The 14,667-nt window shown below is 48.8% G+C and overlaps 2 protein-coding genes across 2 annotated transcripts in view; both read left to right on the top strand.

The window, feature by feature from the left end:
• The first annotated feature begins 11,101 nt into the window (after window positions 1-11,101).
• Window positions 11,102-13,191, top strand: LOC101772451 (putative fatty-acid--CoA ligase fadD25). Its single transcript, XM_004969210.2, has one exon. It carries the CDS (start codon window positions 11,102-11,104, stop codon window positions 13,073-13,075), a length of 1,974 nt encoding a protein of 657 aa, XP_004969267.1. The 3' UTR covers window positions 13,076-13,191.
• Window positions 13,192-13,774: 583 nt separating this feature from the next.
• Window positions 13,775-14,667, top strand: part of LOC101755042 (glycine-rich cell wall structural protein 1) — a 2,722-nt gene continuing 1,829 nt past the window's right edge. The window contains exons 1-2 of the mRNA XM_004971971.1: window positions 13,775-13,905; window positions 14,036-14,508. Coding sequence (XP_004972028.1) covers window positions 13,775-13,905; window positions 14,036-14,508 — 604 coding nt within the window. The remainder of the gene's footprint in view (window positions 13,906-14,035; window positions 14,509-14,667) is intronic.

Here is a 14,667-nt window from a genome sequence, read left to right as displayed (position 1 = left end):
CCGTATGCTGCACCACCTTATTACTTGGCACCACAACCGGTACATGAGTCCCATCTATAGCTCCTATGCAATTGTTGAAATATGGAGCATACCTAGGGTTTCTCAACCTCTGGTGAATTGTTGTAAACCCGGGGTCCTTTGGCCTAATTATGTCTACAGCTAGCCTAATAACACATGACAAAACCAAATCAAATGTGCGGCTTATTGTTTCCAATGACCTTACAAACCGATCCGCAACTTGTCTTAGTGACTGGGGTGCACCATTTACCCATAAGAACATAGCTAAAGCCTCCATCGTTGTCATTCTTCTAGTTCCCCTCAAACCATAAGACTCTACCAACAGGTCATGAAGTTGGTGAAATAAAGTGCAAGACATCCTAAACATGTTGTAGCATGAGGTTGGATTTGATAGTGTCTCTTGCACCCATTTTATGCCCGGACAGTAGGTACTCTAGGTGGCCCTTTGTGGTAGTAAGTGTCATAGTACATACCAAGCATAACTGAGGACTCCATAATCTCTCGATTCCTCTTTCGACGTATGATTTCCAGCTCCATGAACTTGCATGCCATATTAATGAATTCATCGTCAGAATCTCCTTCACCATCATCCTAATTCACCATTAAAAAAACAGTCATACATTAGTCTCTGCATCATCAAGGTCACAATTCTACTGTAGCCGAGCCATGTTCACAAATTCAAATAACAGTTGGTCAGAAATTCCAGTACTCAAACAGCCACATACTAATTCCAGTACTCAAACAGCCACATACTCAATCAGCCACACATTGTAACAGCCACATATACAAACAACCACATATAGAACAACCACATATAGAAACATCCATAAATTTAAACATGTCACAACTTCAAACAGGAACTTATTCAAGTTCTAGCAGCCGAAATAACAATAGTACTTAAACCAACAGTTCAAGGTTCAAACAACCACAAATGTCTACTACTACATTCTAATCTAAGTTCATTTTCTTGCACCACCTTTTCAAGAAAGCCATCCTAGCCTCTGCATCATCAAGGTTGATCCAGTATTCTCTGTTGAATTTATCCTTGCATATGTCCCAACAAGCAAACATCTCTGCACTATCCTTTCTTACACCACACTCTAGTACTAATTGTTGGCATCTCTTAACTTCATCTGCCACTGGATTGGTGTTCATCTTCTGCCTCTTATCTTCAGTGAATTTGGCAATTGAAGCACTAACATTCCTGAAAATACTATGGGTCACATCATCCTTCTCTGCTTGCTTGTTGAAGTAATTTGTCACAGCAGTGATCATTGGGCTTCTGCTTTTTTTTGGAGGGCTAGTAGCTGTTGATTTGGTGCTTGCACTGGACCTCTTTTTGGTGTTTGAGCTGATAGGGCTGTCATAGCAAGCGGCAGGTTCAGCATCACAATCCTCTCCACCAACTGAAGGGTCTCCACCGTCATCATCTTCACCATCTTCTTCTTGTTCCTCCTCCTCCTCCACTTCTGGAATGTATGCTGTGGTTCCATCTACTGCAGTTTCATGGAACATTTCTTCCAACTGATCTAAATACTCTGGAGCACCATGTTGCAACTTCCTCAATTCAGGCCGTTTCTGCAAGTGACAGGTCATTCTAATGAGAAGCACTACATTTCCTGGAAATTAAAGGGTTAGTTCAAAAATTATGTCTCACCTCTGTGTTTTGTTCCCACCACCAATTTGGAGCATGCACTGTCCCATCATCATGTCTACCTAGACCTGACTGGCTCTGTAGGGCTCTCCAAAAGGTATACAACCTTTTCAACTGATCTCTTCTGTTCCTAAACTGCCCAAAATCATGCCTCAAACCAGTAGCCATGTAGTACTTGTCCTGAATTATCTTCAACCCTCTAGTGGTCATGTTGCCTTTGGGACAGTTTCCTTCTCTAATTTGCTCAACTGACAAATCACAAAATATTCCAGTGTTCCTTTCTATCCACTGTGCTTTGTCATTTTTAATCTATTGGATAAAGAACAGTGAATTCAACAACCAACATTTTCAGGAACACACAAAATACATGAATTTATCTAGATGTAATACATGAAGGCACTAATTCAACAAGCAACATTTTCAGGAACATCTAACACTTTCAGCATGTCACAATGTGAATAAGTCACAGATTCATGAAGGCATTAATTCATCTAGCCATTAATTCATCTAGCCACTAATGCATGAACCTCTGTCATGCATCTAGTCACAATTCAATCCATTCCTGAAAATTTCAGAACAACTTGCACACCTAATTCATACTATCAAGTTCCACAGCTAATTTCATTCCTAATTTCAAAACAACTAATTCTAAATGGACCACAAATTCATACTATAAAGTCACAGATTTTACCTTTGAGGCAGGGAACACAACTTCGACAGCTGCATCATCAACAACATTTTGTTCATATGCATCAAAAGCATCTTCTGCAGGGACTGAACTTCGTCCACCACGTCCACCACCTCGACGGCCTCTTCCACGACTTGCACTTCCAGAACCACAACCGCGAAACAAAGATCTTGCACGGCCTACTCCACCTCTGCTACCAGGCCCCCTGCTGCCGCTCGGCATCCTGCTGCCGCCTGCACCTTGACTGCAGCCGGCCGCCTGGCTTCCGCCAGGTCCTAATGTGTCACCGGCACCTTTGCTGCCGCCGGCCCCTCTGCTGCCGCCGGCCGCTCTGCTCCCGCCGGCCCCTTTGCTGCCCCCAGCACCACGTCGAGGCAGGGGTAAGCCAAGAGTACGGCTAACGCGGCCCCGGGGAACCTCATCTCCCCTAAGGTACTCTGAGTATATGCTCAGATCTGCGTACTCCTCAGCCTGGGAGTTGAGGTCCAAGTTCTCCAAGCCGTGACGGGGGGCACTGGAAGACTCGGTCTGAGAGAAAAAATCGATTTGGCAGGGGGGAATTTGTGGATCGGGCTGGGGGAACAATTCCTCCAATCCGTCATCGCCGTTGCCCGCCATTACGAAATGGGGAGGACGAGGCGGGGAACTGGGGAGGAGGCGTCGGGCAAATGGGGACGACGCGCCGAGGGAAGGAGGCGGCGGCGAAATCTGGAGGAGGCGGGCTCAATGGAGACGACGCGGCGGCCAAATGGGGAGGACGCGCTGGCCAAATGGGAAGGAGGCAGCGAGGGAAGGAGGCAGCAGCGACCGGAGGAGGCGACGGCCGGCTGAGATGGCGGTGGGAAAAGGTGGAAGAGGCGGCGAGTGTAGGAGGCGGCGGCCAAGGGAGGAGAGGGCGGCAGCGTAGATCCGGCCCCGGAAGGGGACAGCGGCGGCGGAAGAAGTACGGGGACGGCGGAGGGAGGAGGAGGCAGCGGCGGAGGGAGGAAGAGGCGGCGGCGGAGGAAGGAGGAGGCGACGGAGGGAGGATAGGGCGGCACCGTAGATCCGGCCCCGGAAGGGGATGGCGGTGGCGGAAGAAGTACGGGGACGGCGGAGGGAGGAGGAGGCGGCGGCGGAGGAAGGAGGAGGAGGCGGCGGAGGGAGGAGGAGGCGGCGCAGATGTGTTGTGCGGGAGGAGGAGGAGAAGCAGATGGGCAGTGCGCGGGGGAGGATAGGGGTAAAGGTGGAGAGAGAAGGGGAGGGGTAGGAGGGGTAAAGGTTGGGTTGGGGACCACTTTTATGAGAGAAATGGAAGTTTATGATGGTTTCTCCTCCTAATGAAAACAGCACCCCTAAAGTTTATGAATACACTTTTATGACACCAGTTTGGATGCACAACTCCTAAAAATGACCTAAAAGTGAACTCCTAAAGTTTATGAGGTGGTATCCAAACAGGCCCTTAAGGGGGTGTTTGGTTTGAGTTTAAGCAACTTATTTGCTTATGCAACCAAACATCCTTACTTATTGGGTTGCTTATAGAGCTGCTTATTTTTAGCCCATAAGCAACACAAGGGTTGCTTATGGAGCTAAAAGGTACTCTTTACCCCCCTGCCCTTATTTATGGCTGGATGACTCCCTCTTTGTCTCTCTCAATTATTAGGGGCAAACATATCAAAAGTAACCTCATTTAGGGCCTGTTTGGTTTGGGTTGCTTATTATAAGCAACTTAAAGTTGCTTATTGTAGTTGCTTATTTTTAAGCTCTAGGTGTTTGGTTTGGGTTGCTTATCTGCATTAAATGAGGCTACTATTGACATATTTGCTCCTAATAAGTAGAGGCCATCCCATTTCAATTATACCCCTAATAAGTACCCTGGCCCTTAGCGCCAGTTGAATTTGGCAGGAGCTGCCTGGCCCTTGGCGCCAGATGAAGTTGGTGCCAATTCCAGGAGCTGGCACCCAGCATACTGTATTTGAGTTGGCGCCCAGCAACCTGTTTTTTTTCGGAGTTTCTTTTGGCTGCCACGGTGCTGGGAGCTAAATTTTTTATTCAAATCAAATGTTGTTCAACATTCTACAAATACCATCGTTACAAAGCAATAAAGCTACGATCTATTTTTCTGTATTTCCCTCGTTTGCCTGTCCGGAATTCCCCAATGTATGCATTTCCTTCAGTCCATCGGCAATCCAATCCCTAAATTGGTTCATATCCTGATCTTCATCCCCGTGTTGAGTAGTATCCACATTGTTTTGTGATGACGATGCGTCCGAAGGCACCACATAGCATTCATCATGATCCGTGTGGCGTCCCGCCCCCCCGGGGCCGGGCCCGCTTACACTTGGCAGCTCTCTAGGATATCAAGAATTCCCTCACAGACCAACACAAGTCTTTTCTGCGCACTTTGTGCTCACTCATGCGCACCCGGGAAGAACTTCCCGGTCGGTCACCCATCCCGAAATTGCTCCGGGCCAAGCACGCTTAACCCCGGAGTTCTTTGAGGATGAGCTTCCGGAAAAGAAGTTGCAACTTGTTGGTATGAGTATTCTATCAATCCTATTAAGCCTTGGGCCAGGATGTCACAATCCGCCCTCTCAAAGTCCACATCAGCAAGTGCACTCTCTCTAATGAAGTTATGAATTGCCATGCAAGCGATAATTATGTTGCTTTGCTTTACCATTGGATATGCCAGTAAATCACGCAAAATACGCCATTTGTTTTTCAAAACTCCAAAAGACCTCTCAATCACATTCCTTAGTGATGAATGGGCATAATTGAAAAGCTCTTTTTTACCTCTTGGGAGTGGTCCTTGTCAAAACTCTGGGATATGATATTTCGTACTCTTGTATGGTGAAAGATAACCCGGTCTGTTTGGGTACCCGAGTCCACCAGATAAAATTTTCCTGCACAATCATTTATTTTCGTGTTATATTCAACCAATGGATAGCTATTGTGACAAGTATTGGATCATAGAATAGGGAAGCACCTTCAGGCGGATGAGGAAACTTGTCGCCTTACTTGATCAATGCATCTTTGAAGACTCTCATGTCATGCACCGACCCAGGCCATTCCGTAACAACAAAAGTAAATCTCATGTTGAAATCACATATTGCTAATACATTCTGGCTGGTGTACCCATGTCGTCTCGTATGTTGGACAACCTTGTCCACTGGCACAACAACAGGCACATGTGCTCCATCTATTGCTCCAATGCATTTCTCAAAGTAGGGGGAGAATCGTGATGATTGCAGTCTATGATGCACGATACTAAATGTTGGGTCCAATGGCCTAATGATATCACCTGCTAGCTTGCAAACACTACACAATACTTTCTCAAACTTTCTACTGCATGTTTCAGTTGACCTAACAAAATGATCCTCAGTTTGCCTCATGCTTTGAGGGGCACCACAAATCCACACAAACATAGCTAAAGACTCTACTGATGTCATCCTCCTTGTTGACTTTAACCCATAAGATTGGACTAGGATATTGTGTAGCCTATCAAACATATCCCTACTCATCCTGAACATGTTGTAGCAAGATGTCCTATTTCCTAGTGTAGTAATAACCCATTCATAACCAGTTTGGTTTGCAACCCTATATTTAGCTTTGTCTAGGTATGTGTCGTAATAATACATACCGACAGCTGCACAAACAGTAGCAAGTGCCCTCCTCCTCTTCTTCCTTCTTTTCAACCACTCTTCATCGAAATCAGACGACGATGATGAATGAGCAATAGGAATCTGTACAAACAAAATAAAAATGATCAGACTTCATGAACACAAATCACAAACAACTATAGGCTCACAAATACAACACATGACACAGAAATGGGATCACAAATATAGCAGATGACACACAAATGGGATCACAATTATAACAGATGACACACAAATGGGTTCACAAAATAAGATTGCTCACACATAACAAGGGTTCACAAAACAAGCTAGTTCAAATAGTTCAGACATTATTTTTGGTTCCTCTCAAGCAACTTCAATCTAAATGGTCAGTAGTTTAACTTGTTCCTGATGCACTTCATTTTCAGCCATGTCAACCTAGCTTCATTGTGTTAATGTTGAAAAAAACAGTTCGGTTGTATCTTGTGGCAAACAACTCAGTGGCCATGAAAAATTCTTCTGTACCATCTGATGCTCCACATTCCATTGCCAACTTGAGGCTTTGTTCTATCTCATAATCTTCCCTTTCCTAAATTTTCCATCTTTCTTGCATCTCCATCTCCTTTTCCTTCCTCCTGTATTCCATCTCCATCTCCTTTTGCTTCATCTTTACTTCCATCTCCATTTCCCTTTGCTTCTTTATTTGTTCCATCTCCATCTCTTTTTACTTCATCTTTAACTCCATCTTAACTCTTATTGTGTTTGAGTCTTCAGAGCTTTCTGCTTGCATGGTGTGGACAAGACCCTTGAATATGTGTAGGAACTGATTTTTCCCTTTCTTTGGCGGACTAGATGCTGTATCTTTTGTGCTAGAACTCCACTTGCGACTGCTATTACTCAATGGGCTTGCATAAACATCAGTTCCATCTTTCTTAAGGTCAAGATCATCTTCTTCTGCATATTCCTCATCCTCGACGACATCTCTAGGTACAGTCGACGAATTCCCATCCACAACCACCTTCTGGTACATCTCCTGTAAGTCATCAATATAGTGTGGCATGTATCTTGAAAATATCATGCACTCTGAACTCTGTAATACAAAAGAAAACATCAATTAAGATCTTTCACAAACATATAACCTTATACTGAAATTTCTTCAGGAAACTAGAATACCTTAATGTTTGTTTTCCACCACTCCTCGTCAGCTATAATGGCACCATTTGGTTTTCTACCTAATCCTGACTGTGACATTGCAAACTTATAGAATTCATAAAGTTTCTTGCATTGTGTCCATCTATTTCTGAATTGTTTGGGGGCATGGTTCAGGTTTGTCCTTTCTTTGAATTTTTGTACCATTTCTTTGTAACCCCTTGTATTCATCTTCCCACCTGGGCAATTTTCTAGCCTCATTTGCTCGACAGCTAGTTCACAAAAGATACCGGTATTTTTTGTGCTCTAATTTGCCTTGTCATACTTGTTCTAACACATAACATGGGAAGATAAATATAGCTCAAATTGTTCTTTTCTAACACACATGACCATGGAAAGGTAGCTAAGATAAGAATGCTTACAGAAGGTAAGGAGTCAACATCTTCATCATCCATCTCTGCTTCATCCACCGTGTTCGTGAACGATGGAAAGGCCGCAGCACCTGAATAAGATGTGCCACGTGTGCAGCCACTAAATTGAGATAACCTTCCCCGTACTGGTGCACGAAGGGGAGGACTTACACCTACAGTTTTGAAAATATAGTCCAAACAGTAAGCACACAGTTAAATAGATCATGATTATTGCACACACTTTATGCACACACTTTATGGGAAAAAATCAGATCAGGACTGAGTTTGAATTCTTAATTGAGTCAAATAACTAAAGTGTATCAAATAACTAAATCAGAATTGTACATTAGAATTGCACACACTCAATTCTGATAGTTTCTAAATTGAGTCAAATAACTAAATTGCACACACAAATAACTAAATCAGAATTGTACATTAGAATTGCACACACTCAATTCTGATTGTTTCTAAATTGAGTCAAATAACTAAATTGCACACAAAAATAACTAAATCAGAAATGTACATTAGAATTGCACACAATCAATTCTGATAGTTTCTAAATTGAGTCAAATAACTAAATTGCACACACAATTCTAATTGAGTGTGCAATTCTAATTGAGTCAAATAACTAAATTGCTTCTGATTAATTGTTTAAAATTCTAATTGAGTCCAATGACTCAATTAGTCAAATAAGTAATTGAGTGAAACAACTAAATCAGAATTGTTTCTAAATTGTTTCAAATGCCTAAATTGTTTCAAATAACTATGTATAGTTGAACATGCCTAAATTGTTTGAAGGCTCCCAACATTAGAATTGCACAACACATGGCATCTACAACATTTGTACAAACAACTAACCATACCTACAGTAGCATTGGATAGTAGCATTGGAACATGTCTAAATTGTTTCAATTCTCCCAATGGTAGCATTGGACAACACATGTACAACATATCTACAAGTCTCCCATACAAATGAACCATACCATAATCATGATGAAGGAAAGAATGTGAACCTGCGGGCGGTGAATGTGAAGCGCTGACACTCTTTCCACGAGCACGGCGACTACCTCGTGTAGCACTCCTTCCCCGGCCGATCGGAACACCACTTGCGCTTTGACGGGGAGGTTGAAACGAGCCTAGTCTCCCGCCATCGCCATGACCTCTTCCACGATCGAGTAATGCCGAGTACTCATCGATGTAGGGGAATTCCTCTTGCTGTGAGTTGAGATCAAGATTCTCCATCCCAACCCTCCCCAACAATACACTAGGAGCTGCCCGTGCGTGATGTGGCTATTGGGACAGGAGCTCCAACTCATCGGAGTCGGGGACGCCAGGGGGTTGAGGGAAGGATGGACCTGCCGAGGATGAGGCCCCCTGCAAAAAAAAATCACGGTAATCGTCCATGATTTCGGGTTTGGGGCTGGGTTGTGGAACACAGACGGCGGCAGATCGAGATGTGGCTGGAGGACCACGGCCGGCGGCGGATTGAGATGTGGCTGGAGGGCCTCGGCCGGTGGCGGATCGAGATGTGGCTGGAGGACCTCGGCCGGCGGTGGATGGAGATTCACTTGGATCGAGATTGAACAGGGGGTGGGGCAGCTTGGATGTGCAGGGCCCGTCGGTGGCGTCGATGTGGAAGGGGGCGGCGCCTTGGATGCGCAAGGGACCGTCGCTGGCTTCGAAGCGCAGGGCCCGTCGGTGGTGTGGGTGCGCAAGGGGGGGGCGGCAGGCAAAGCTGAATAGTGAGGGGGCGGCGGTGGCGAGGACTATGCAGAGGTGGGCGGCGGCGGATAAGGTGCTGTGGCTGCTGTGGCAGGGCTGTCGCCGGCGAGACGGAGGGATGGCGCAGGGGCGGAGGGAGTGGAAACGACCGGAGAAGAGATGGCACAGGGGCACCAACGGAGGGATGGCGCAGGGGCGCTGCCGCCAGGGATGGCGCACGGGACGCAGGGGAGCGAGATCTGGGGGAGAGAACGAGAGAGAGAAAGGGGATCTGGGGGTAGAGAGTGCGGACGGGGGGAGAGAGAAAGGGGGAGTAAATGAGGGTAGGGGGTAAAGAGCACCTTTTAGTCCTCATAAGCAGCTCTTGTGTTGCTTATGTGCTAAAAATAAGCAACCCCAAAAGCAAGAGTGATTGGTTTCATAAGCAACTTATTTGCTTATTTTAAGTTGTTTATGCATAAGCATGTGAAACCAAATAGGCCCTCAATGCAGTTTAGCAACTCAAACCAAACACCTTTAGCTTATGCATAAGCAACTACAAATAAGCAATTTATTTGCTTATGCATAAACAATGTAAACAAACAGGCCTAAAAAAAACTGCCGGAAGAGGTTTCCCTGTCGGAGCGGGTGTGGTAGGTAGGCCGTAGGCAGCAGATTCGCTCATCGTTACTGTTGAGCCGGCACAGAAGCCCAGCAAGGGATGGTCGAGGCTTCCTGGACCTGGTTCGCTCAGGTGCGCGCGACAGATATGGGCTGGCGGCCTGCCTAACGTTGTGACGCGTTCCACACTTCCATACCACGTTGTTTTCTGCTGCAACAAAAAAAAAAGGGAAAAACTCTTAAACTTTTATTTTCTGCAAACACGAACATATTGGAAAGGGCCGTACCTAGGCCTGCCCATGAGGAATATACTCCGGATACGAGGCTATATACCAGCGATAATTTTCTTTTTGTCTTTGCATAATATATACAGCATTCCATCTTAGATGTCCTGCACCAATCCAGCATTTTGACCACTAATTTAAACCACCTTTTCCTCGGCATCAACGGCGACATGTCTTTCCAACGCTACCCTCCAAAGCGCATCACTAATATCACCGGCCATCAGACGGGCCATTAACTAATCCGCTCTCTGTGGAATGGCAAGTTCGTTCAGGCTGCTCAAAGATAATCTCTTCTCTCAACAGACACTGACACCAATGGCAACTGCTGTGAAACCTGAGCTGCCAAGTCCCGATCACGCGAGCCTGGATGGGATAACTACCTAGGCATCTCGCGGATATTCGCCTCAATGTCCACCGGTAACTTCGTTCGACACGAGGACGAGAAGCCACTGCTTTTTGCCTCGTCCCTCGCATGTCAATTTCTTACCTTCGCTTTCCGGACGTCAGTAAAAGAGCAAGCAGTAGAGAGTAATCATTTGGTAATTGTTCTACTTGACAGATTTTACCGTTGGAGGTTACCACGTGACCTTTCGCTGTGCTGAACACATTCTCTATGTAATCCCGTGCTAATATTTTCTCCCTTTTTTTAAAGCAACTACTGGTAGTTCATAATTTTGGGAGACACTACCACGGAATGGCAGAATGACAGGTTGTGCAGAAATGCCGGTAGTTTCGATGCAACCTTCCTCTCGATCATGTTGGGGGATGCGTCCACAAAATTAGACGTACATGATTGCAAATGCAAGCACATTAGACGTACAGTACACATGACGTACAGTACACATGACACGTACACGTTCGCTCAGCAACCACACTGCCATGGGCTCTATAAATACCGGACCAGTACGGAGGTATCTCCAAGAATCACGCATGCTCCCCGAGTAACAAGCACAGCACGGCAGAACGGCACGACGCCAGCCATGTCCACCGAGAACTACGACCCGTACTACCCCGACCAGCCGGTGGTCGACCAGTACCTCCCGGTATGGGCCAGGCAGCCGGCATTCGGCCCCAAGCCCGCCTTCGTCTGGGCCGACGATGACGACCGGCGCGCCGGCACGCCGTCGTACGCCGCGTTGACGTACTCCGAGCTGAACGCCGCCGTGCAACGCATGGCTCGCGGCCTCCTCGAGACCGTGCGCAGGGGCGACACCGTCCTCCTGCTCGCCTCGCCGGGCCTCCGACTGGTCAAGTTCATCTTCGCGTGCCAGCGCGCGGGGCTCGTCGCAGTGCCCATCGTACCGCCCGACCCGTCCAAGATTGGCACAGCGACCCAGGGCGCGGCTCACCGCCACCTCCTGCGCGCCGTGTCGCAGACGAGGCCGGCCGCCGCGGTCGCCGACGCGGGGTACATTGGCGCGGTCATGAACTCGCCGGTCGCCGCGCTGAAGCGTCTGCGGTGGGTGTCGGTAGGTGACTTGGAGTGCCACCGGGGTTCGGGTGATGACGCGGCTGCCGGTGACGAGCCGGGACGAACGACGGGCTACGGGGGCTGCGCGCCGGGCGAGACGTACCTGATCCAGTACACGTCGGGCGCGACCGGCGCCCCGAAGCCCGTCGTGGTCACCGCGGGCGCCGCAGCGCACAACGTGCGCGCGGCGAGGAAGGCCTACGACCTCCACCCGGGCAGCGTCATCGCGTCGTGGCTGCCGCAGTACCACGACTGCGGCCTCATGTTCCTTCTCCTCACCGTTGTCGCAGGCGCCACCTGCGTGCTCGCCTCGCCCGCGGCCTTCGTCCGGCGACCGCGCCTCTGGCTCGAGCTCATCTCCGAGTTCAGGGCCACTTGCACGCCGGTCCCGTCGTTCGCGCTGCCGCTGGTGCTCAAGCGAGGACGTCCGGAGCACGGGACGCGGCCGCTCGACCTCGGCAGCTTACGGAACCTTATCCTGGTAAACGAACCCATCTACAAGTCACCGGTCGACGAGTTCGTGGAAGTGTTTGGCCGTGCTGGGCTCGACGCGGCGTCCATCTCGCCGTCCTTCGGGCTAGCCGAGAACTGCACGTTCGTGTCCACCGCGTGGCGCGGAACGGAAGCAAGACTTTGGACTGGCCAGCTGAGCCTCCCGTCGTACAAGAAGCTGTTGCCGTCCGCCAGGCTGCCGTCCCTGGCGTCTTCCGGCGAGGAGCCGGAGATCGACATCGTCCTCGTTGACGGACATACTGGAGACCCCGTTGCGGACGGCGTCGAGGGGGAGATCTGGGTGTCCTCGCCGAGCAACGCGTCGGGGTACCTCGGGAACCCGTCAGCGAGCCACCAGGTGTTCTGCGCCAGGCTGCCCGGCGGGAGAGCCGGCGGCGCGATCTTCGTGCGCACGGGCGATTGCGGCGTGGTGCGCGGAACGGAGCGGTATCTCTACGTGCTCGGCCGGAGCTCGGACGCCATCGCCACCGACGGGCAACGGCGGCGCGTGCACGCGCACTACGTCGAGACGGCGGCTTTCGACAGCTCGGCGGATTCGCTGAGAGGAGGCTGCATCGCCGCCTTCGCCACGTCGCCGTCGTCCGTGGCGGTCGTGGCAGAGCTCCAAAAGGGAAGAGGCAACAGTGCGCATCCGGGTAGCATCTGCGACGGCATAAGACGAGCCGTGTGGGAAGAAGAAGGCGTAAAGGTCGGGCACGTCGTGCTGGCCGAGAGCGGCGGCGTGCCGAAGACTACGTCGGGGAAGCTGCGACGAGGCTTGGCGAGGGAGATGCTCGCCGGCAGACTGATCCCCAAGGTTTTCGAGGTGCTCTATGACCAAAACGCCACGTGCGTACGGGGCGGCGGCGATGACATGGAGGTGTGTGGGACGAGTTGGGTGGTAGGGGAGGCCGGAGGGGAGGTTGCTGGCATGGTCGTCATGGCCAGCGGGAGTGCTAGTCACCGCCTGCGTTTGCAATCGTCTCTCTGAAGCTTGCTTGTACAACTGAGTGTTGTTGAGTGTGAATTGTGCGGCCATTTTTATCCTTTTGCTTCCGCATGTACGTAGAACAATCGTTCTACGACTGAATACAGGTATCCGTGTAAATTAATACACAGACGCATGCATAACTATATTGTGCGCCACAGCTTCAGTTTTTATTTATTTACAGATCTATTCATAAAGAGCAGATAAATGGAGGGGAACGTTGGAAACTACTCCCTCTATCAAACTTTACAAACTTTGACCAATAATTAGTTAAATTATAAGCATATTTAGTATATAAATTTTGCATTTACATATTTGTATTTAAATTTATTTTGAGATGATATTGAGTTTTTAGTGGTTGACATTATATTATAAGAGAAATTAAAAGTCAAAATCTATTTTGAAAGACCTTTCTCCCATTCAAATACGCCTATCATTTCTGGATCGGAGGAAGCATCTGGACGGAGGAAGCATGAATCAAGACCACAAATGGAGAGCCTCTGCCTCTCTGCACTCTACCGTTCCGAGCAATGTTCTCGTCCACAACCGTTCCAGCCGCTCATCTTGGTCAGAAACAACTAAACATAGGAGCCTAGGAGGGGAGTCCCATCCTATATAAATGCGCGCTCGTTCATGCATCTCAGATCAAAATCCTCCTTTCATTAGAAGAGTGCGGAGGCGAGTTAGAGAGAGAGCTCAGCAATGGCGAAGGCTTCTAATACTTCCGTAGTTCTCCTAATGCTGCTCATCGCAGCATGGAGGACGACGCCGGTGCTGTCCCATGCCAAGCCCAGCAAGCCAGCGGCCGAGCCGGAGCTGGAATACGGGCCCCGGTACGATGACATTTTCTTCTTGATCTCCATTGCCATGCATGTAGATCGCTCATATCTTGTGTGCTATTGATCTGTTCTTCTTGATCTATTCTTCAGTAATTAATCTGTTTCTTTCTGGGGGCTTAATTAGGGCGAAGGCGACACCAAGCGCGGCAGTTACCAATAAGGGAGGACCGGTACATCCCAGCAACCAGGCAGCCGCTGACGCTGCGATCCTGCTCAGGGCCAAGGAAGAAATGGCAAAGCGCATGGTGAAGCACATAGAGATCATCATCAACAGCGTGAAGCTCGTGGTCCAGCTGAAGGCGGCGCTGCTGATTAAGTCAGCGGAGTTCATGAGCGCCATGGCCGGCGAGGTCTCGATGCACCTCACCAAGGTTGCCCAGGCACACGCCCAGGTCGCCGCGGCCGACTGCGTGGCGGCGCTCAAGATTCAGCAGGACATCCTGAGGAAGGCCTCGGAAAGCTGCAAGGCTATCTCCCATGATGTTGCGATGACACACAAAGCGAGGCAAGAGATGTTGAAGGGCGTGGCGCACGACCTTGTTAAAGCTGCAGGAGACATAGCCGCCAGCATGAGAATCATGGCTGAAGCTGCAGCTGGTAATAATGCTTAATCATTCTCACACTTTTTTTTTGTCAACCATCAACTCAAGGTTCACCTCTTTACCATATGAAACGTAACATATATAATGGCTTTGCTTATATTGTAGGAGTCGCCGGTGGGGTAACAGTTGGTGTTGGCATACACGGCAACATCCA

Source organism: Setaria italica, chromosome V, assembly GCF_000263155.2.
Source record: "Setaria italica strain Yugu1 chromosome V, Setaria_italica_v2.0, whole genome shotgun sequence".
Classification (NCBI taxonomy): domain Eukaryota; kingdom Viridiplantae; phylum Streptophyta; class Magnoliopsida; order Poales; family Poaceae; genus Setaria; species Setaria italica.
Note: the sequence above shows the minus strand (reverse complement) of the source record. Positions and strands in the feature narration are given on the sequence as shown.